This window comes from Euleptes europaea, chromosome 15, assembly GCF_029931775.1.
Source record: "Euleptes europaea isolate rEulEur1 chromosome 15, rEulEur1.hap1, whole genome shotgun sequence".
NCBI classification, from domain to species: Eukaryota; Metazoa; Chordata; class Lepidosauria; order Squamata; family Sphaerodactylidae; genus Euleptes; species Euleptes europaea.
Window position 1 is genome coordinate 28,900,494 of NC_079326.1, and position 22,160 is coordinate 28,922,653.

General features: G+C 43.8%; 1 protein-coding gene across 5 annotated transcripts in view; it reads left to right on the forward strand.

Moving 5' to 3' along the window:
• The window catches only part of FMNL2 (formin like 2), a 248,757-nt gene that overhangs the window by 222,685 nt on the left and 3,912 nt on the right, over positions 1–22,160 (forward strand). For 2 of the 5 annotated variants that reach the window (XM_056861349.1, XM_056861351.1), the window contains exons 16-26: positions 266–390; positions 2,229–2,428; positions 4,293–4,527; positions 5,780–5,848; positions 6,008–6,088; positions 8,661–8,790; positions 10,712–10,875; positions 12,653–12,754; positions 14,456–14,554; positions 16,076–16,199; positions 17,788–17,920. In XM_056861349.1, coding sequence (XP_056717327.1) covers positions 266–390; positions 2,229–2,428; positions 4,293–4,527; positions 5,780–5,848; positions 6,008–6,088; positions 8,661–8,790; positions 10,712–10,875; positions 12,653–12,754; positions 14,456–14,554; positions 16,076–16,199; positions 17,788–17,879 — 1,421 coding nt within the window. In that variant the 3' untranslated portion in view covers positions 17,880–17,920. Of the gene's footprint in view, positions 1–265; positions 391–2,228; positions 2,429–4,292; positions 4,528–5,779; positions 5,849–6,007; positions 6,089–8,660; positions 8,791–10,711; positions 10,876–12,652; positions 12,755–14,455; positions 14,555–16,075; positions 16,200–17,787; positions 17,921–19,399; positions 19,494–22,160 lie in introns of those variants that run through there. The other 3 variants (XM_056861350.1, XM_056861348.1, XM_056861347.1) reach the window with 3 other exon arrangements.

Here is a 22,160-nt window from a genome sequence, read left to right on the forward strand (position 1 = left end):
AGATCTCTTAGAATTACAACCAATCTTCAGGCAACAGAGATCAGTTCCCCTGGAGAAAATGGCTGTTTTGGAGGGTGGACTCTGTGGCATTATATACCAATGAGGTCCCTCCCCAAACCCTGCCCTCCCCAGGCCCTCCCCGCCTAAATCTCCAGGTATTTTCCATCCCAGAGCTGGCAGCCCTACCCAGAATTGCTGTTTGGTTGCTGTAGGCATTTACTGGCTGTTTCAGAATTTGTAATGGCACTTTCTGTTTTATTTAAAGCTGTGAAAATCAAGAAGCCGATTAAGACAAAATTCCGCATGCCGGTGTTTAACTGGGTGGCTCTAAAGCCCAATCAGATTAATGGAACAGTCTTCAACGAAATTGATGATGAAAGGATCTTAGAGGTATGAGCCACACACATCATGCTTACATTTGTGGGTTCTTTTATTATAATAATGGTTTGTGGTTAAGAGGAGGAATCCTTCATGTCTGGCTGCTGAAGTAAAACAAGAGGCTTGTGGGGCCTTCAAACTAATAGAATTATACAGCATAAGCTTTTGTGGACGTTTGGAGGATCTCTAGTCCACAAATGTTTATGCCATAATCTTTAAAGGTGCTGCAACATTTCTTTCTTGTTTTATTTTTGAGCTGTTGTTCTATGCATTGGGAGAGCATTGAATGGGCTCAAAACAATGGGCTGTAGACTTCTGGACTGACCTATTTGGACAGCCTGACTTGAGCCTGATTTCAACATGGTGCTATCAGAGGCTAAAGGCCTTTCCCTGTGGGACTTTACACTCATACAGTGTCTTTAAACCAGGTGGCTACCTGTGGAAGCTGCAAAGCTTGGTGAAAGTGGTTTGGCTTGAGGAGGAATCACACTTAAATCAGGCTTTACTCGTGTGCCAAGATGGGCTGAGTTAATAAATACATTCATTTTCCTTTTTCAAGGAACTTGATCTTTCAAGAAGCTTTTAATGGTCTTTTATGCATGGGAGTTTAACTGGGGTTCGTTGCTCGCTCGACCCACACTTTTCCATTGTGAATCCAAAATTTGCTATGCACCAGCAAAGTCCCCGAGCTCAAAATCCAGAAGCATCTCCTCATCCCTTGAAAACATTGCTTTGTAATTGGCTGTAGTGCTTACTGTAAGAAAAACATCCAGCTCCCCTCCCCCCCCAGCGGAAACCCAAGTGCTGTTTTACAAAACAGTTGCGAAAACCAGGAGTAACCCAAGTGACGCTTTAAAACCATTTTTTTTTTGTGAATGTCTGCTCAGAAAGAACTCCGGGTGGAGACAAAAATCAGGAAGCATTTGTATCCCTGCCCCTTTAAACGCTGCTTTGTAATTGGCTGTAATGCTTACTGTGAGAAAAACGTAGCCCCCAACTTCCCTGTTGCGCACTTTGACTTATGCATGGAGATTTCACCCAGGCTGATCTCAGGGGAGATCGAAGAATTGGGTTTTTACAGGAACACCTGGGATTTGCGAGGGCTGGCCGCAAGGTCATCTCTAATAGACAGAAAACTCATGCATAACTCCAAGGAACAACTGAGTCAAACCAGGGGCGAACTTGAGAGAAAGTACCCATGCATAAATGACCAATTTAAACTTAGGAATGCCCTGAGAGGGCAGAAAATGTTTCTTGTGTTTCATTGTGTAATACAATTTCAGTGCCTTGTTCGTTGTATGCATTATACCGGCCTTTATTGCATTATTTTTACAACTCTGTCAACTCTGTCACGTGTGCATGTATGTGCCTTGAGTCTCAACGAGAAAGGAGGACAATAAACGAAGTAAGCCGGTATGTTGAATTAATGGTCTGTTCTGCTTCTTGCACCCCTTAAGGAGGAATCCTTTTTCAGACATGTTTAGTAAAAATTATTCCATTGTTCTTAAGCACAGTTGCAAACTCAGGCTACCAGGGCTCCCTGATACAATTTTATTATAATTGGGGTGGTGTGTAGGATTGCCAGCTCAGCGTCTCAAGAAGCTTAATTTGGCACACAGTAACACATTCTGTGGGATTTTGCGCTCCTTCAGAATCACAGCATGCACACAGCCCTGCTAATAGTTTCTCACACTATTGTGTTTTGTGTCTCTGCTACCGAGTATGTGTAGGCAGGAGTATTTTTTTAAACCATTTTGTGTATGTAGCGTTATGTTCTCAGCTGTGACTTTTAAGAAATGGATTGTTTCAATGCAGATTTTAGAACTGGTTCATTTCTGTCTTTAAAATAGGATTTAAATGTGGATGAATTTGAAGAAATATTCAAGACAAAAGCCCAGGGCCCAGCCATTGATCTTTCTTCAAGCAAGCAAATAACTCAGAAAGGATCAAACAAAGTCACATTATTGGAAGCCAACAGGGCGAAAAATCTTGCCATCACTTTAAGAAAAGCTGGGAAGACCTCGGATGAAATATGCAAAGCTATTCAAGCGTAAGGGAAAGGTCTCTTTAATGCAGTGCTTAGTTATATTACTTTAACTTGCAAGTAATATTTCTGCAACTGGAGGAGCTCCAGAACATCTACCTACTTCTCACAGTCAATGGTGGTCATATAGACCAGTTGATCATTAGCTGTGATTGCAATCCTTTGTGCATTTACTTGAGAGTAAGCCCTGCGGAACATGGTGGGATTTAGTTCTTAGTATAGATGCATGACCTGACCTGGATGGCCCAGGATCCTGATCTCATCAGATCTCAAAAGCTAAGCAGGGCCAGCCCTGGTTAGTAATTGGATGGGAGACCCACCAAGGAATGCCTGGGTTGTTGTGCAGAGGCAGGCAATGGCAAACCACCTCTGTAAGTCTCTTGCCTTGAAAACCCTACCAGAGGTCGCCAAAAGTCATCTACTACTTGATGGCACTTTACACATGCAAAAATGCATAGGGTTAAGCCATATATCACTGTACTGTCAAAGCCAGCGGGTGATTTTCTGAGGAATGTCATAAATATATTTCTGCCAAGATTCTTGTCATTCAATACTTTCATTCCTAGCAGCAATTGAAATACCATCCTAAGATAAACATGTTAACAATTACAAGAGCAAGAAAGGGCTAGTTTTCCTTTCCTCAGGGTTTGAATTCAGTCCAAATGTCCCGGATGAAATGTAGGTGGTATTGCGTGTGTGATTTATGTTTAAAATGTATAGGCTGCCTCTTCAAATGCTCAACCCAACTAGTAACTAATAAGACAGTAAATCAGTTCTAATAAACCTGGAAGCTTTAATACTTAAAACAGTTCAATAGAACAAACACAAAGAGTTTTTTTGTCTAGCTTGCAAAAGCCATCCTGAATAAATTCACTTTGCATTTCTTTTAGGAGGAGTGTCTCCTGTGGTAAATCATTCCATAGTCCTGGGATTACCATGCTAAAAGTGCCGTTTCCCCGCCCCCTTTGATCAGTGATGCCCAACATTGGTGGCTGTGGGCATTGTGGCACCTGCTGATGGCTTTTCCAGTGTTCATTGGCTTCTTCAATGAAGCATCTTTCCCCAAAGCAAAGAGCCAGTCGTGTTTTTTCTCTTATTAGAGCAAGAGAGGTTTCTGAAGAAACCATCAGGCATGATCAGTTTTGTGTCTGCCTGGAACCCCCATTCAGAAACATCTGCCTATATCAGGAGAATGCTTAGCTGGCAGCATGCCAATATCCTTTGATTGGCCCCAGCACCACATAGCAGCCACATGTCAACTTCATGAAACACAGCTTGACAGCAGGAATTGGCATGATTGGGGTTGCCAACCTCCAGGTGGGGCCTGGAGATATCCCGGAATTACAGCTGATCTACAGACTTCAGGGATCAGTTCCCCGGAGAATACAGCTGCTTTGGAGGTACCTCTCCTCATCAACCCCACCCTGTCCAGGCTCCACCCCTAAATCTCCAGGAATTTTCCAACCTGGAATTGGCAACCCTAGATGTGATTACCATCTAAAGCAGGGGTTTCAAACATAAGGCCCACGGGCCGGATCTGGCCCCTTGAGAGCTCTTATCCAGCCTGCGAGCCAGCCAAGGCAGCCACCCCCTCCCACTTTCAATATGTGCTGGTGCGGCATGGCCCGGCCCGACCAAGTGACATTTATGTCATATCCAGCCCTCGTAACCCCTGATTTAAAGTGTGGCCTAAATATTCGCAGGATAGATTGTAGCCTTAATAACATGCAGTGATTTGGGATCTCAGGTTAATCAGAGCATCACATTTATTTAGGCTTATGGAAACTAACTCTTCTGATTAACAACTCACTGCCACCCTCTTTTTGTAATTATCCTTTTTTAATTTTGGGGTTTTTTTTGCATTGAATAGATTTGATCTGAAGACCTTGCCAGTCGATTTTGTCGAATGCTTGATGAGGTTCTTGCCCACTGAAAATGAAGTGAAAATGTTGCGGCTCTATGAACGGGAGAGGAAACCCCTTGAGAATCTGTCGGATGAAGACCGGTTCATGATGCAGTTTAGCAAGATTGAGAGGCTGATGCAGAAGATGACCATCATGGCATTCATTGGCAACTTTGCAGAAAGCATCCAGATGTTGACTCCAGTGAGTAAAATGCAGAGCTCAGAACTTTCTCAAAATGGAACTAGAACTGGAATTCTAAGGATTGTGCTTATGTGTACGTTATATGGTTGTAGCGCAGTTGCTGCCGTTATCATTAGAAGTGGGCAGAAGTTCTCTCCCGATAAATTCTTGCTGATCTTTGGTAACTTACCTTTAGTTCCTGCTTAGAAGTCAACTTGGAACTATGCAGAGATAAAAGCATTGGGATCCTCTGTTCTCCTTTCTGTTAAAAAAACCTGACCCCTTACATGTGTGATTAAACATGTAAAATTATAAATAGTAATGATTGTCTGAGATTTCAGTTGCTTCACTTTTATCTACTCCATTAAAGGGTGCCTTTTCATGCTTACGTCTCGTGGCACAAAGCTTAACACTTTGTTTGCCCATTCATTGTAGTGTGAGATAGTCCTACATTTCTCCCATTGAAATAAATAAGACTTTATAGTGGTGAACTTTTGCCAGATCATGCCCTGCATTGTTATAACAATTTTTAAGCATTTAAAGTAGTGTTTTCAGCTGATTTAATTGGTCTATATTCTGTCTTTTAATTGATTAAGTTAATTGATCGTCATTAGGTACACACAATGGAAATCTCAAGACAGAGGGTTTTTAACACTTTCAAAGGAGGTCAGCATGGTATTCTCACTTTATGAATATTTCAGTTAAAAGGGCCTCACCCACAGTTTCCAGTTTGCATTTGTCACCAACAGGACAGGACCCTTAGGGAGTCCTTTAGTTTCCCGTATTTTGTATGCTTTTCTCACTCACTAGTAGTTTTTAATGTAGGAGAAGGTCATGTAAAGAGAAGAATGGCAGCGATGAATCATGAAGTTATAGAGCAATTGTAAAGAATTTAATTCCTGCATACAGGTACCTTAAATGACAGAGAGAGGAAGGAACCTACACTTCTGGGTAGCCTGCACAGACTCAGAAGTCATAAGCCCTAGAATCTTGAACGTAACAGCTCTACCAGTTACTCGGAGAAAATGTTTTAATTGAAAGGCAATCTATTGATCAGCTGCACTGTTAAACCAAGATCATCCCAGAACCCTAGTTTAAAATCAGTCACAATCCCATCCTGGGGTCAGCTGGTGAAATGGAAAGAGATAAACAGTACCTCGTGCTGTACTGCTAGAGTCTTCCTGAAATATGGCCTACGTAACAACAGGCTCTCTTGCAGCTTCTAATTTTAGATTTTACAGATGTTCACTTTCCTTTCTGTGTTTGTCTTTAGCAACTACATGCAATAATTGCAGCATCTGTCTCGATCAAGTCATCCCAGAAGCTCAAGAAAATATTAGAAGCAAGTATAATTTCTCTTACTTCTCTCTTTCTCTCTCTTTAATTTTGGTTGAAGACCATCTTGGGTGGCTATGCTTACATGAAAGCTAACCTTTCATTTCCATCACAATAAGTTATACATTTAGCTCATGCTTATTATGTTTTCCTATGATTTCTACAGATAATCTTGGCTCTTGGTAACTATATGAACAGCAGTAAAAGAGGAGCTGTTTATGGGTTTAAGCTACAGAGTTTAGATCTGGTAAGTAGAAGAAAAACACCTCTCCAAACTGACTTGCACTTAGTTTTCACCTGAAGATTGCCTGCAGTTCTTCATTTACTTGGCTTAAGGAATCTATTTATTTGATTGACTGATTTGATTTCTTTTGTGCCGTTCAACCAAGAAGGATCCCCAAGGTGGCTGTAATAAAACAAAACATATAATTACAATGGGGGTGCTTTCGTTTGCTTAGATATTCCTCTGGCGTAGCATCCCAGTTGTTATTAGTTATTGTATTTGTTTTCATTTCTTTAATCCAAACCATTGCCACAGTTATTGCAACCTAAAGGGTCAGTTTCCAGGCTGTTTCCTTCCCCCCCACTGCTGCAGGTCTGTCCAAGGGCAAAGTGGGAGGAGAGATTCTAGCTAGGGTTGCCATTTCCCCACTGGGTGTGGGGGATATTCAGCCCCCCTCCCACTGCTGATTAGCTGGCCAGCAGGGAGACTTATTGGCAGTAGGGAAGGCCTACATCAGTGTCTCAGCATCTATGCTGACAAAGTGGTAATGTCACTTCTGGTGAGAGCCCCTCCACATGGTCTGCCTGCCTATACATATTATCTGACAGCTCCTCGTCTCTGTAGAGCTTTTTGCTTGGCTAGACTGGATGCTAACCCTTCTATGGTAATGCAGGGCAGAATTCTGAATATACCATACTCAGACAGGATCTGCCCTTGCTCTTCTGGCTCTATTGACACATTAGCCCATGCCCTTTTGGAATGCCGGTTTTACGAGGAACTTCGATCGCACTATATTTCCCCCCTTTTAATATACAAATCCAATGCCTCTGTGACTGGCATAATGCCTTTTTTACTAAGTGATAGGGACCCCAAGGCTACATTGTCAGTGGCAAGATTTGTTTCAGTCCTTATATCCCTCCAACACTAGATATATGCTGCTCAAGATCAATTGATCAAGGAGCTTCTAAGGGATAAAAGGAAAGGAAAGGTGTAGGCCTCCCACATTGCCAGTAAGTCCCCCCACCAGCTGCCAGGTTACCTGACAACCCTAGTTCTAGCAGATGAAAGGTAAACTGGTGAGGAAATGAAACAATAACTTTAAATAGAGGTGAATTACAGGCCCTAAAACTTCATAATCCTACCCTAGTTCATATTCTCTTCCTTGCTATTATTCCAGTCAGTTGGAGTCTCAAGGAAAACAATGTGAATTACAGATTGGCCTAAATTTGCACTTTCAAGAAAATGTGTTGAGCACCATCCTGTACTTTGCCAGCTTTTTGCTATATCCATCTCTCTGCTTCTTGAGGACAAAAATCTGGCACTTCATAAATTTTAAAACAGTAGAAGGGGAACAGGCTGGGTTAAATCAGTGATCAATCCAGTGAATGTAATGAACAGTGATTGCTAAGGTATACTGAACACATTAGAGAACATTCATTGTTGTTTTTTTATTCTCAATAGTAATACACAGTTACTTGGAAACCCCTTTGGGAGATCGACTTAGAAATGTGATTCAGATTATTCTCCTGTAAAGTGCTGCCTTTTTTTTTTTTTTTTTTACAAAGCCTGATTTATTTAAAAAATCAGACAGCACAGGAAACCTCTGTGTTAATTCAATATATGCCGGAATCTTAGGCTTCTTTACTTTAGTTCTCCTCTTTTTTCCCATACCAACACAATTTGGACACATGTATGTCATGTGATTTGGGCTGCAAACCAGTTGGATTTAAAAATAAATATTTTGGCTTGGGGATTAGGATACTAGAAATTACCCACTGAGCAGGGAGAATTGAAAGAGACAATATTTGGAAAGTTGCTAGAGAAATAGGACCCTTTCTAAAATACAGATCTTGCCTTTGACTATTCTGTCTAGATCTTTGTGAGATTTACAACATTTTCTTTGAACAAGAGTGTGTTTCTTAGGTAACAGTGAGAAATCTTCAGTTGCACACACATTTTTGCTTTTCTGCACTGCAGCTGGAATTAATGCCACAACTATGATTTCTAAAGAAGTGCTGTTTATTTTTTGAAAGGTGTCTTGGAAGTGGAAGGAAAAAACATCAACATTGGAAACAAAATTCCTCATTTATCATTTGTGATTATGGCCATTTGAATGACTAGGTCCTGCCTTCCCATGACACACAATTCCCTCTCTGGATGTATGTGTTGTAACTGTGGCTTAGAACCAGCCAACTGTCAACAGAAGGCACTAGAGGATGGGGTTTTTCTCCCCATGTTCTCTCCTTACTCCCAACAGTCCCTTCCTGCCTCTGGAAAAATTATTCCTAGAGTTCTGGGATTCTTGTACAAAAAAGCATTGCAGGTCAGGATGCTGCAGGGAGGAGGGGGAAAGAGGTACAATTGCTGCTTCCTTGGGCTTTGGTCAGCAGGACTGTGCTTCGGAAGAGAGCCTCGTCCTACATGATTTGTTGTCCACCAGGGTCCTGTAACTCCAGGAATTATCTTTTCCAAGGTTGGGAGGTGGATGTGGGAAAGATCCACATGCCTTCTGCTTGACAGTTGATTGGATCCAGGACTTAATTTTTTTTTTAATGCAGTCTATTCTCACACATCTCTTTTGTCTCTTGGTTTGCAGCTACTAGACACAAAATCAACAGACAGGAAACAAACCCTTTTGCACTATATATCGAATGTTGTGAAGGAGAAGTATCAACAAGTATCGCTTTTTTACAACGAACTTCATTATGTAGAGAAAGCTGCTGCAGGTAATGAGTCCACTGTTCACTCTCCACATTGGTTCAAATAGATTCCATGCATAAATGCAATAATAAGTTGTACGCAACCAGGGTGTAGGTCTGTTTTTAAAAAGGTATTGGCTTGTGTAAGATAAGTCGGACATCTCATAAGTATTTCAGGAGCACCACCAGCCACAAGCAAAATATCATTTAAAAATGTTTCCCTGTGCCTTCTGGGTAATCCTGAAGCCATAGAATCATAGAGTTGGAAGGGACCCCCAGGGTCATCTAGTCCAACCCCCTGCACAATGCAGGACATTCACAACTACCTCTACCCCCAGCGACCCCCACTACATGCCCAGAAGATGACCAAGATGTGTTCCCTCTCATCATCTGCTTAAGGTTATAGAATCAGCATTGCTGGCAGATGGCCATCTAGCCTCTGCTTAAAAACCTCCAGGGAAGGAGAGCTCACCACCTGCCAAGGAAGCCTGTTCCACTTAGGAACCGCTCTAACTGTTAGAAAATTCTTTCTAATGTCTAGATGGAAACTCTTTCGATTTAATTTCAACCCCTTGGTTCAGGTCCGACCTTCTGGGGCAACAGAAAACAACTCGGAACCCTCCTCTATGTGACAGCTCTTGGATGTCTTCCTCCTGTCTAGTTACCAGCCTGTTTCCCTAGACCCTCCTTCATACCCATTTCTTTGACTCCCACCTCACCCCGACTTAAACCGGCATGGTTCCAGTTACTCTTTCATTGCTTGTGGCTTTTCCTAGACTTATGTCCATGTCCTTCTTCCTGAATATGTTTCTATAACACGGAAGGTTTGTCCAGCATCTTGGTATTTATATTGAGTGTTTTTATGGCTTGTGTTCATAATATGAAGATATATCTGGGCAGAAGTCAATACCTGTACTTGGACTGACAAAACCTTAGCTTCCCTTCTATTGTAACTATCACTTCCTGTCACTTTTCTCTCCTCTCAGACTTGCCTAAGGGCCTAACTACACAATACATTTTTGGCGAGTTGGATCTGGGTTTCCTGGACCCAGCTCACTTTCTCCACAGCCACACAGCAGTTGAGTGGAATTTCATTTAAAAAAACAGCAGGAGCTTGATTCAGCTCAGAACTGAGCTGCCCCCCCAAACTGGTGGCATTTCCCTGAGCTGCAGTGGCCCCTGCAGGTTACTATTTGCATAACTTTGGAGCTGCATGTGCTCAAAGTACTCCTGTGTGGGCTACGTCAGCTCAGTAAAATGGCATCTGGGGAGACAAGAGGCCCTCCTCTCCCCACTCTTTAGTTTAAAGCGGAATTGGGCTATTATTTTTAAAAGGATATTCCCCATAGTGGCTGTGTGGGCAGAGTAAGTCATTTAATTTGGCCCTACGTCTAAACCTTCTTGCCTGCTATTGCATCAATTTAGTGTTTTGCACATGACTTAGGATTCCCCCCCCCCCATCAAGTCACATCTGACATATTGTGACCCTTGGTGGGGTTTTCAAGGCAAAAGATGTTCAGAAGTGGTTTGCCATTGCCTGCCTCCATGTCACGACCCTGGTATTTTGTGGAGGTCTCCTATCCAAATACTTGCCTGGGCCCAACCCTGTTTAGTTTATGAGATCTGATGTGATCAGGCTAGCTTGGGCTATCCAGGTCAGGGCAGGACCTAGGCTGCTGGGGCTTAAATCTTTTGGTAGCAGCAGTGGAGCAGAGGAGAGCCATGAACACCACCCTGGGCTCATTGAAGAAAAGATGGGATAAAGGTAGATATAAGGGGATGGGGAGAGGGAATGTATGTCTCTCATTAAACTCTGTGGGATCTGTGCGACACATTTCCCAGCTTTGCTACAGGGGATCCTTTAAACTCAGATGGAAGGATCAAATAGGGATGTGTGTGCTTGAGCTTAACATTTCAGATGTATTTCATTTTTTTATTTTATTTTCAGTATCCCTTGAAAACGTTCTGTTGGATGTCAAGGAACTCCAAAGAGGTCTGGACCTAACAAAGCGCGAATTCACCATGCATGACCACAATACCATGCTAAAGGAATTTATTCAGAATAATGAAGGGAAGCTTAAAAAGTTACAGGATGATGCAAAAATAGCCCAGGTATTCCATGCAGCCCGGCTCTTTCTAAAGTGCTGTATTGATGTACGTACCTCTCAGGATCTGGAAATGAAGGAATCTGTCATCTTTTCAAGCTACAGTGACTGAGAAGAACAGGGATTCACCCTAAGCTGTTTTTGTGTTTGCAGTACTAGTTAGTGTTGATGTGACACCCACTGTCATCCTCTGTCGCTAACAGTGCCATCCCAAGCCAAGTGGGTCTTCTCAGAATCCTACTCAGGTCCTTCCATAGAGGCTTATTCCCAGGAAAGTGCATCTTTATGGCACTGTTAGAATGGCGTCACATTTAACCCGACAGCCATATTTCTTTCACAGGCAACAGTGTTTAGCTAACAAACAGGTGCCTGTAAACTTCTTTGTACATTTGTCAGTCTCAGTGAGGCTTCCCAGCCACACAGACAGTTGGTGTTAAATATGTGGCCTTGTCAAGGCCTGATTTTATTAACCTTCACAGACTTCACACCATGGGTGAAAACGCATGGTTGCTTTAGTCTCCCTTATTCCCTGTTTCAGCCAGGATTCAGCCAGGATCGAACGCATGCGTTTTCGCTGAATGTGCGTTCGATCCTGGCTGAATCCTGGCTGAAACAGGGAATAAAGGAGGCTAAAGCGACCGTGCGTTTTCGCCCCATGATTTCAGAGAAACTGCTTAGTTTGCATCGTAGAAATCATGTCTGGACATGAGATAATTTGATACTATGAAGCGCCAAGGTGAGTTCAAAGCCAGGAAGCATCCAGAAGTTACCTATGTTTGAGCCAGTTCAATCAATCAATCTTGATTAAAACAGTCATAGACCAGCACAGCTCTTCACAATTTACCACTGAAACCCTTAGTATTACACAGGTTTATACAAATTGTAAAGAGTTATTTGCACAATTATTATAAACTATTTATACTACCCATTAAAATTATTGGCATACCGACGTTCTCAGCAGCATCTGACGGATTCTACAGGCCGCTGCACAAAACTTTGCCGTTCCTGCTGCAACCCATGGATTTTCATCTATTAGCAACATTTTAGTATACCCCAGACCTGTTTGAGCCAGTTTAAAGTAGTCATCATGCTCTACAGTTATTGTAAGCCCTTCCAATCCTGGTCATACCAATCTGTTCTTCACACACACACCATAAACGCTAGAGAAGCCCAGCAGCTATATGATACCATCTTCAGAGGCAGATTGCATTGCCAAGTTTTCCTCGTTTCCTAGCTCAGAACTGTGAGATCATTTCCCCTTTGCCTGTCAGACAGTGCATGTCAGGTAGTGGGAGGTACCTGAGAGTTGGTGCTTACTTTGTGCATCAAGGATGTGGGTTGCTTCCGCCTGCTTGCATCTTTCACCATCTTGATAATGTTTGAAGTCTAGAGACCACGAGGTTACCGCCTTTGCTTCTTGAATGAATGAATATTAAATGTAAGTTCAAATGCCGCAGGCAGCGATGGTAAAATTTAAAAAGCCAGACTGGACTTCGTATCCCTGGAAAGCATATCTTGTAAATCGCTTACAGTGGACAAGCACGATTTTAAAAATGTGCTGTAGTGGGGTTTTCAAAGGTGTGGGATCTAAGAGGGCTTCGCTCTGGAGGAACAGCTAGAGGTGCTTATCTGGAAGATGCTATAGGATGTATCTTCTCTGTTCATGTTTTCTTGCCTTGTTTCTCTGTTCGTTAATTCATATTTTAGCTCAGACTTTAGCTTTAGACTTTTTTTTCATGCTACATGTAAAGGAAAATGGCTTTTAAAAGTCTCCCTTTTTGCAGGATGCCTTCGATGATTCTGTGAAATACTTTGGAGAGAACCCCAAGACGACTCCTCCATCAGTCTTCTTCCCTGTGTTTGTACGATTTGTGAAGGCTTACAAAGTAAACATGCATTCTAGTTCATTTGTCATCTTACTCTTACGGACATGGTTCAGAATTTCTAACCAAATCTCTTTTATTTTTTATTATTTATGTTATTTTTTTATTTACTTCATTCATACCCCACTTTTGTTCCCATCAAGGGCCCAAAGTGGCTGATGACATTCTCCCCTGCTTTTTATCCTCATAACAACCCTCTGAGGTAGGCTAGGCTGGGAGTGTCACTAGCCCAAGGTCAACCAGCAAGCTTCCATGGCACAGTGAGGGTTTGAACTTGGGTCTTCCAGATCCTAGTCTGACTCTCTAACCAATGCACCACGCTAGCTCTTATTTTGTGGTTATGCGGTTTGTTCCTGCCAAGTATACAGTCTCGTAACTCCAGCTTTGTGATATAGGAGGACCAGAAGTAAAACACTAGCAGTAAGATTTATACTGAAATAATCAAAATGAAGATTGATTTGTACCTCAGTCATGAGCTGCACTTTGGCAACAATTAAGCATCAAGTTCCTCAAAGGCATTTTGTATTCTAAGACAAGTGACAGCCCAGCTGTTTGTTATGAAGGACACTGAAAGCCACTGTTAGACCTTCTTCTGTCAACCTACAGAAGAGTGACCGGTCTACTTGTCTATCTGCCCTTCCCCAAGGAGCCTGGAGTGGTCTATGTGGATTCTCTCTCTCTATTTTTCCCCTCACAATAATCCAGTGAGGTAGAAAGAGTGGTTGGTCCAAGGTCACTCCCTGACCATCATTGCTGAGGGGGGACTTGAGTGTTGTTTATCTACAGACTTGGGGGAACCCCCAGGTTTGCAGAAAAAGTCCTAATTTTTTTAATTGGGGGAGGGGTTTAAAATCATCTCCCACCACAGTCTGTGCAGGCAAGGTAAAAGAAAAGAGACCTCACAATGTAGCATCATAAGATCTTAGCTACCATTTTTAGTGGTGGTGGCCACTGGTGGCTGTAGAACAGGGCTGGCCAAAGAGAAGCAGCAGTAGCTGGGCAAGAAGTCAGCAAAACAGTAGCACCGTTTGTCATATGGAGGGTGGTGCCAATTTGTTTACTGTTGCCCCAGAAGGTCACACCAGAACCAACGGGTTGAAATTTGATCAAAAGATTTTCCGTCTAGACATTAGGAAGAATTTTCTAACAGTTAAAGTGGTTCCTCAGTGGAACAGGCTTCCTCAGGAGGTGGTAAGTGCTCCTTCCCTGGAGGTTTTTAAGCAGAGGCTAGATGGCCATCTGTCAGCAAGGGTGGGCATCTTGGCCATCCTCTGGGCATGGAGTAGGGGTCACTGGGGGTGTGTAGGGGAGGTAGTTATGAATTTCCTGCATTGCGCAGAGGGTTGGACTAGATGACCCTGGTGGTCCCTTCTAACTCTATGATTCTATGATTCCCCAGTTGCTGCCCCCCCCACCTAGGGGAGAAGGTCGGGAAGCAGAGGCAGCTAGGAACAAGGAGAGGAGGGCCCATCAGCCCCTCTACTGCTGTTCTCTTCTGCCTTCCCCCTTGCCCCTACTTGGGAGGGAAGGTGGAGAAGTAGCAGAAGCAGTGTGGCTTAGAAGAGGAGGAGGGTGAGACTACTTCCTCCCCCCCCACCTCCCATGCGTTGCTTATGGATGGAGTGCATTAAAAATAAATCCCATTCGTTGTCAGCTGATCCGAGCTCCCAACAGCCATGTGTCTTTCTTTAAACCCATCAACAGCAAGCAGAAGAGGAGAACGAGCTGAGGAAAAAGCAAGAACAGGCACTAATGGAAAAGCTGCTGGAGCAGGAAGCACTGATGGAACAGCAAGACCAAAAGGTAGGAAGCGATCCAGTCTTTTCCCTGGGATAGATGAACGAGTGGCAGTGACAGGCATCGGCATGATGAAACGGGTTGACTGTGGCTGGCTGGTTGAATCTTCGGGGAGGGGGGGCGTTACGGCAGCCACGCACCCAGCAAATTCCTTCCAAGATGCTTTCTCTGAAAGAAAGCTGCTGAAGCTCTGCTTTCCAGAGAAGTATTTCATAGGACCCTAAGATCAGTTTCAGGAACATGCCTTCTTCTGAGTCATTATTTTGTTATCCTGAAGCCCTTGTTGTGATACTTGGCATTGGGCCCTGTTCCAAAAATGGATAGGAAGATGTAATGGGTTGTTATCGCAAGCAAGCCTGGTTATTCAGTTTACTGAGGGCCAAACTATATGCTGCGGTGGACACAAGTTCCAACCTCTGGCTGCCGATGCCATTTTAGAGGAGACTACCCATTTAAAAGTTGCCACAAGAACCAGTACCGCGGCACCAGGGGATCTTGTCCATCCCCCCACTGCCTGTGCCTTTTCAAGTGCCAAAACAGCCATGAGCTTCTGCACTTTAAAAGGTGGAGCGGGGAGGAACAAGATTGCTTGTTGCTGCAAATCAGGGCTGGGCCCTCTCAGCTATTTTTAAATACCTACATTTTCTCTAGAATGGAGTCAGTGGCCACTGGTAGGACCCCCGTGTCCACCGTAATGTGTCGTTCGGCTCTGACATAGGCCAGGATTCAGTGGAGCATTTCTACAGGTAGAAAGATTTCCGCTTGTGGAAGGTGACTTTCTTACCTGGAGCAGGAGCAGCATTTTGAGGGGCATCTTGGCCTGCAGAGGGCAGGTGAGAAAGCTGCTCCCTGCAGGCAGAAATCCTTCTACCCGTGGAAAGGCTGCTGGATCTGCCATCGTTTCTGATGTAGCAAAATATGAAGACAATCAGCAGGAGAGACTCCAAAGACAACAGCAAAGAAAAGATGCCGTACTCAAATGAGCATTTTCTGCCTGAGATATGAGACCCTCCTCCACGCTGATGTCATCTTTTAACTATATCATTATGAGCTTCTCTCATGCAGGCTCAGGTTAGAAAAGTGCAGCCTACAAACATGCCTGCCTTGCCCCCTAAGGTCATTAGTCTCCTATAGAAGACTGCGCGGGCTTAGGGAAATATTCCTTCGGGGGTAACGAATGGCTTGGACCCCCAAAATGTCATAAAACAATGCACATCAGAAGCCAGAGCCATTCATGCATTACTTTTTCAAAGTTTGATCTGCCATTTTGGTTTTCAAGCAGAACCCATACGTTTGTAAGTGATCCTGGGTCTTAAGGCAGCGTTAAAAACGATTTTAAAATGCAAAGGGTTCTTTTGTTGTCCTTTCTGAAGGTGGATTGCTAGCCTTTTTTTGCCCAGCCCCTCGTTTAAACAGTTTGCCAGCGGAGGCTGCAGCCTGATGCCTGAAAAGAGTACGTTGGCAGCCTCCGCTTCCTTGAGAAGCCCCGTTGACTGACCTTTGCCGTCCTGTTCTGCTCCCTTTCAGTCTCCTTCCCATAAAACAAAGAGGCAGCAGCAAGAGCTGATTGCAGAGCTAAGGCGGCGCCAAGTCAAGGACAATAGACATGTGTATGAGGGGAAAGACGGGGCCATCGAAGATATCATCACAGGTAAAAAGATACACTGTTCTAAAGACAATATGAGGCGTCTGTTGATAGCGTTCACCTTTAGCAGTTCTGCTAAAGCAGTGGTTCTCAAACTTTTTGGGCCACCGCCCCCTTGGTTCCACAAACTCAACCCCAGTACCCCCTACCCGATCCTATAAAAAGCATTATTTAAAATAGGGGTGTGCTTGACTCACCAAAGAAGATAATAACAATAAAATTTCAAAACATTAACAATTAATTGCACATCTATTCAAAATCAAATTAAAACTTTTTAGTTGAAATTGATTCAACAAAACTGATGAACTTGATCCAGTGGTACCAGCTCTTCAAAGTCTGGAATATTTTTTTTGATAGTTTCCACCAAATTTGCCAGCATGGTGCCATAGCCTGATCTATTGTAAATTAGTGGGGCCCACCTCTAGTGCCCCCTGCTGCCCTCTTGCCACCCCCCTAGGTAATCCCCCCCCAGGGGGAGGTACTGCCCACTTTGGGAACCACTCTGCTAGAGCTTTGCAGCCCATTATGAACGGTGACAATCAGGTGTGCCCATCCTTTAACAAACACAGCCCAGCGTCCAGCCTACTTGCCAATCCATGCCTTTTCGGTAGCAGAGATTTTGACGAGACATCGTATGTGTCATTCTGCACCCCAGCATGCTGGCATGACTAAAGCCATTCACAATTGAGAGTGTACATTTGTGCAACAGATGCATGCGGTAAATTGTCGAATATGGTTGAGCCACATGCAAAGTCACTGGCGCTTAACCTTATTTTTCAGAGCTCGTGTTTTCCATACGATGCTACTAACTATAACTTGCTGTGGCATTAAAACCACAGTGAAGGGCAAAATCATGCTGAATGATTTAGAACTTCAGAGCTGGCTGTTTGTTTTCCTACGAACGAATGCTTTCCCCTTTTCTGCCGTCTGCAGTTGAACCCAATAGGGTAACAGTGGCTGGGCCTGATTTTTAGCAGATGTGACATGGAGGGGTTATTATCTCCCGAAATCTGATTTTGGTCCGTGGCTCTGTAACACCGCGCATGTTAGGGACCATAAACAGCCACAACTTAGGTTCCCCCATGTATTTTGTATTGAGCAGCTAATCCCTGCATCCGTAAAACTAATATTTGAGACCTTTAGTACCAAAGACAAGGAATTTTTATTTATTTCAAAACATCCTTTACACACCGTAAAGCCTTGTTCATCTAGGACTTCACTTCCATGACTGCTCCTGGATGCGCCATCTGCAAATTTTCCCTTATGTATTCATAAGGATTCTCTGTGGTTGTGTAGCTTCTTTTCCCTACAATCCCAGAAGAGCCAATCAAAAGTGGGAAATGCCCCACACAAAAGAAAACTACGTTCAGATAAAAATTATGCAAATCTGTGTCTTAGTTTAAAATACCAGTTGTACAACACCCAGTCCCTGAAAGAAAATTTTGACAATTGCCCAGCCAAAAAAATCCTATTGTGGTGAAATGACCAATAAGCCATTTTAGGTGTCTTTAACAAAATACTAACAATGTACTAATGCAATAGATCTTTGCTTCTTACTGTGTTCTGTCTTGTTTGGCTGTTATTTTCCATGCAGTGCTGAAGACAGTGCCCTTTACCGCTCGAACGGCCAAGCGTGGCTCTCGGTTTTTCTGCGAACCTGTTCTCACAGAGGAATTCCATTACTAAACTGTTCCTCTTTCACTCCTGATGCTCTTTTTTAAAAAAAGGTTGCTGTAGGTTTTTGATGTTTCTTCCTTTTGCTGTGGATCTTGTGTAAGGCTTTGTGGCTGTGGAATGGATTTGTGATGTCTGCCGTGTCCCTGGAGTTGTATGTCCCATCGTCACCTCATTGCACGTTCCCATCTGCCAGTAACCTTTTGCTCCCTTCCATAAGAAACACGACACTTCACAACAGCTTGTGCATTTCAGAGGCCCCACTAGTCTATGTGCTAAATGCCATGGAACAGCAAATGTGGAAAGTCACAGAAATGCCTTTTAGGCCAGTGGCATTTGTGCAGCCCACACGATTTGCAAAGCATTTTTCCCCCTGGGTTGTAATGATAAAGAGTGACAGATGGTTCACCTGTTTTTTTTTCCTGTATCATTTTCTCGGGGCTCTTACCTTGTTTCCTTTTGCGAATTGATCTGCACTGCACAAATCCTGTTTATCTCTGGAAGTGGGTTTAGTGTGCATGCGTTGTGCTGAACTTCTGTAGGCTTTCCTTTGTGGCATGCAAGAGACAGTCACCATTTTCTTTTCTGTGATCTGGAAGAGCGTTCCACATCCGCCATGCTAACTTTTACTTGCATGTTTGTAATTGCATGTGAGAGCAGATACAAAGTAAGTAGCCCCTCAATCCTCGCATGTCCACATCCACGGTAGGTTCAGTTCCATGCCAACTTAATTGGAAATCTTCTTAGAGCCATATATTAACAACACGTAAGATAACACTAGGCCTTTCTAGGCCTTTCATCAAGTCAGTCAGTCTTAATTATTGGGCACCAACAGAAGCCCCGCGGGGCCACAGTACTGGAAGCACACCTTGGTTTTCTGAACAGAGGTATAAGAAAATCTTCATGACTATCCAAATTGTTTACAAGCTAAGGGGAAGACTCAAGATGGGTGGCTCAGACTGGAGAAAGCTAGTCAAAGACTCACACGCTGGCTTTGCCATTGTAGACGTTCCAGGTGATTGTTGTGGAACTGGATCTATTGACATCTTGTGGTGTAAACTGTAAAAAGGGGTGTTTACCACTGCATGCGCCCTGTTCTTTGATACAGAAATCTCCACTCTTAACAAGAACTGTGTTTTGTTTCCTACCTGTGCAATATATTTTAGCGGGGGCCTTTATTATTATTTTTTAAATGATGAATGCTGACTGCATCCAGCTCGACTTCTGTTTGCTCTTTCAAGTTAATTGCTGAGCAGTCATCCTGGAGCCAATATTCAAAGCAGCTTGGAGTTTCATTACTAAGAGACTGGGGTGGGCCTCTCTTCTGTCCCTCTCCTTCCTCTCTTTAACAACTTCTTGCGGCCTTGGCCTCCTTCTGCGCCTCCTCTTGCTTTACTTGCTAACTTACGTAGGTTTCGATTTTTAATTTTGTTGTTGTTGTTGCTTTCAGGGCACTAAATTGAGTTGCTCTTCGTGTTCCATCCCATTTTTTAACTTAACCATCATTCTGTGTGTTTTTTTTTTCTGTTTAGCCCTAAAGAAGAATAATATCACTAAATTTCCAAATGTTCACTCGAGGGTAAGGATTGCTTCTAGCACACCGGTGGTGGAGGATACACAAAGCTGGCAAGCATCACTTTTTACTTAGCTTCCTCCTCTCTCTGTATGCCACACAAACTGCTACAAAATGCAGCCCTTTAACAGAAGTGGGAATGCGCTCGAAGGGATTTGGAGATTGTTTTCGGGTCTTCTATGCTCTGCTTTGACATGGAGAGTAGGGGATAGGTTAATCGTCAACTCTTGCATGCACCAAATGGCAACATTTCCATTCCGCAAACTTAATGGCCACCCCTTCCCAGAAATCAGAGTTGTCTTCTACTACAAGACCGATGTTTCTCTTGCATGCCAGCCTCTGGATTGCAAGCCATGCCCAGGCTTAAATACCTGCAACAGGAAGGCAAATGGAAGCTCAGCCGAGTTCTTATGCACCCGGAATAAACGTCCTTAAGATTCTCTTCCCTGTTTGAAAATCCTCTGGCGAGGCCCAGATTTTTAAAAAAACATTTTTATTTTTATATTATAGGGTACAGAAAGCAGAAAGGGGGGAGGGAAAAATAAAAAAGGAAAACAAGATATATGCAAAAGTGTCAGTATCTGAGCTTTTAAATAATTTACAATTTCATCACTTCATCGGACGATTCTTTATATTTCTCTAAATAATTTCTGATTTAACCATCTTGTTAATTATTCTCTAGAGAGTATTTCAGGCATGTGAGTAATAATCATATAAAGGTTGCCATTTTGTCTCGAATTCTTCCATTGAGTTCATTCTCATCAACTGTGTTAGTCTAGCCATCGATGCAAAATCAAACAGCCAGGCCCAGATTTTTAATACGTATAACAGGAGAGGGTGGGGGGAAACCCTCAGCCCAGCTCTTCTTCAGCCGGTACACATGGTACACTTCCCCTGCGTTTTAGGCCAGTACTGTAATTAAAGGAGAGAAAAGTATTCAAAGGTAGGGTTGATGTCCCTTTCCGTGCCTCCTTTGCTGCTGCCTTTGGGATGGATCCTGCAGTCTGTCGACAGAAGGCCGTGATCGTTCCTGTCCCCAGTTGTGGGATTTGCATGGACTAATAGCCGTATGTGTCTGGGGAGGGGGGTATGCACTGAATGGGGGAAGGGGCAAAATAGCCCTCCTGCCCTCTGGTGTCGGAGAAGCCGGTGCTTGTGGAAGAGGCAGGAGGGAAATATTTTATTTTTATTCATTGTTCCCCCACCCCACCCCAAAGCTACTGATTTTGTTCTCTGCTGCTTTCATTTCATCCACACAACGACCTTCTGAGGTTAGTTTAGACTGAGTGTGTGTGACTGACCCAGCGTTATCCAGCAAGCTTCCATCCCAGGATGGGGATTCAGACCCGGGCCTTCCCGGAGCCTTGTCCAACGCTAACCACTGCACGCTGGCTCTCTTTTGCCCTCTTTCTCAGTCCACGCCCCTGATCCACATGCCTGTTAATCCACTTGGATCCCACAAGTCCGGTGTGACATCTCCAGGGGGCAGGAATACGTCATATCTTTTTGCCTCCGTCAGAGAAAAGAGGCAGAACCAAGCAAGTTCACCTCAGATCCTTTTGTTTTTGTACAGCTGCACACATGCCCTTAGTTATGTCACTAGGGCAGGGGTCTCCAAACCTTTTGAGCCCGCGGGCACTTTTGGAATTCGGATACAGCGTAGTGGACACAGCCACAAAATGGCTGTCACAGTTTACCTTCAATCACACACCATCCTTGTGTGGTGGTGGCTGCCGCCGCCAAAGCAACTTTTTCAAAAACCTGCACGGCCAATCAAATCTCCATGTTCTCAGACGAGGCAGTTCCCTGGATACCAGCTTCGGTGGCATCAGGAGCAAAAGGGCTAATGCCAGGCAGGAGACACTGCCAAGGCAGGAAGAGAGTGGCCCCAGGAGACTGGCAGATGGATTCCCTGTCCATAGAAGACAATCTGGCTCACATCTGGGAATGGACTTTCTTGGGATTGGAAGGAGCTGCTGGGAAGAGGGGAGCACAAGAAACATCCTTGATATTTGTGCCAATGACTGGGAGGAACCAAGCCTTTGATCACCTTCCTTTTCCTAATAGTGGAACAGGCTTCCTCGGGAGGTGGTGAGCTCTCCTTCCCTGGAGGTTTTTAAGCAGAGGCTAGATGGCCAGCAATGCCTAAGGTCATAGAATCAGCAATGCTGATTCTGTGACCTTAGGCAGATCATGAGAGGGCATGGAGTATGGGTCACTGGGAGGGGGGAGGTAGTTGTGAATTTCCTGCATTGTGCAGGGAGTTGGACTAGATGACCCTGGTGGTCCCTTCCAACTCTATGATTCTTTCAGTGGCAATAGTTCCCAGTCTGATGAAGTGACAAGAAGCCGAGTATATATAGTTAGTAAATTCTTACCGTTATCACCAGCTGTCTGTGCATGGGTGGGAGAGGAGAGATCGTGTGCTGTACAGAACGTTGATGGCTGGGTTTTGTCACCGAGCCCTGCAGTGCCGTCATGTTTTCATGGGAGTCATCAGCAACCATTCACTTGTGTGGGAGAACTCATTGACAACATTGCAGTGCATGAAAACCTGCCTCTCCCACTAATTCAGCGTCTGGGATGAAGGCCTCTTTTCAGTTATGCCTCATTCTGAATTAAATTAGCAACAACGAATTAGCAACGATATTGTATCTACTGTTCCATAGAATTCATTTGGAGAGTCTGAAGAATGAGCCATCCCTTAGCTGCTCGACCTC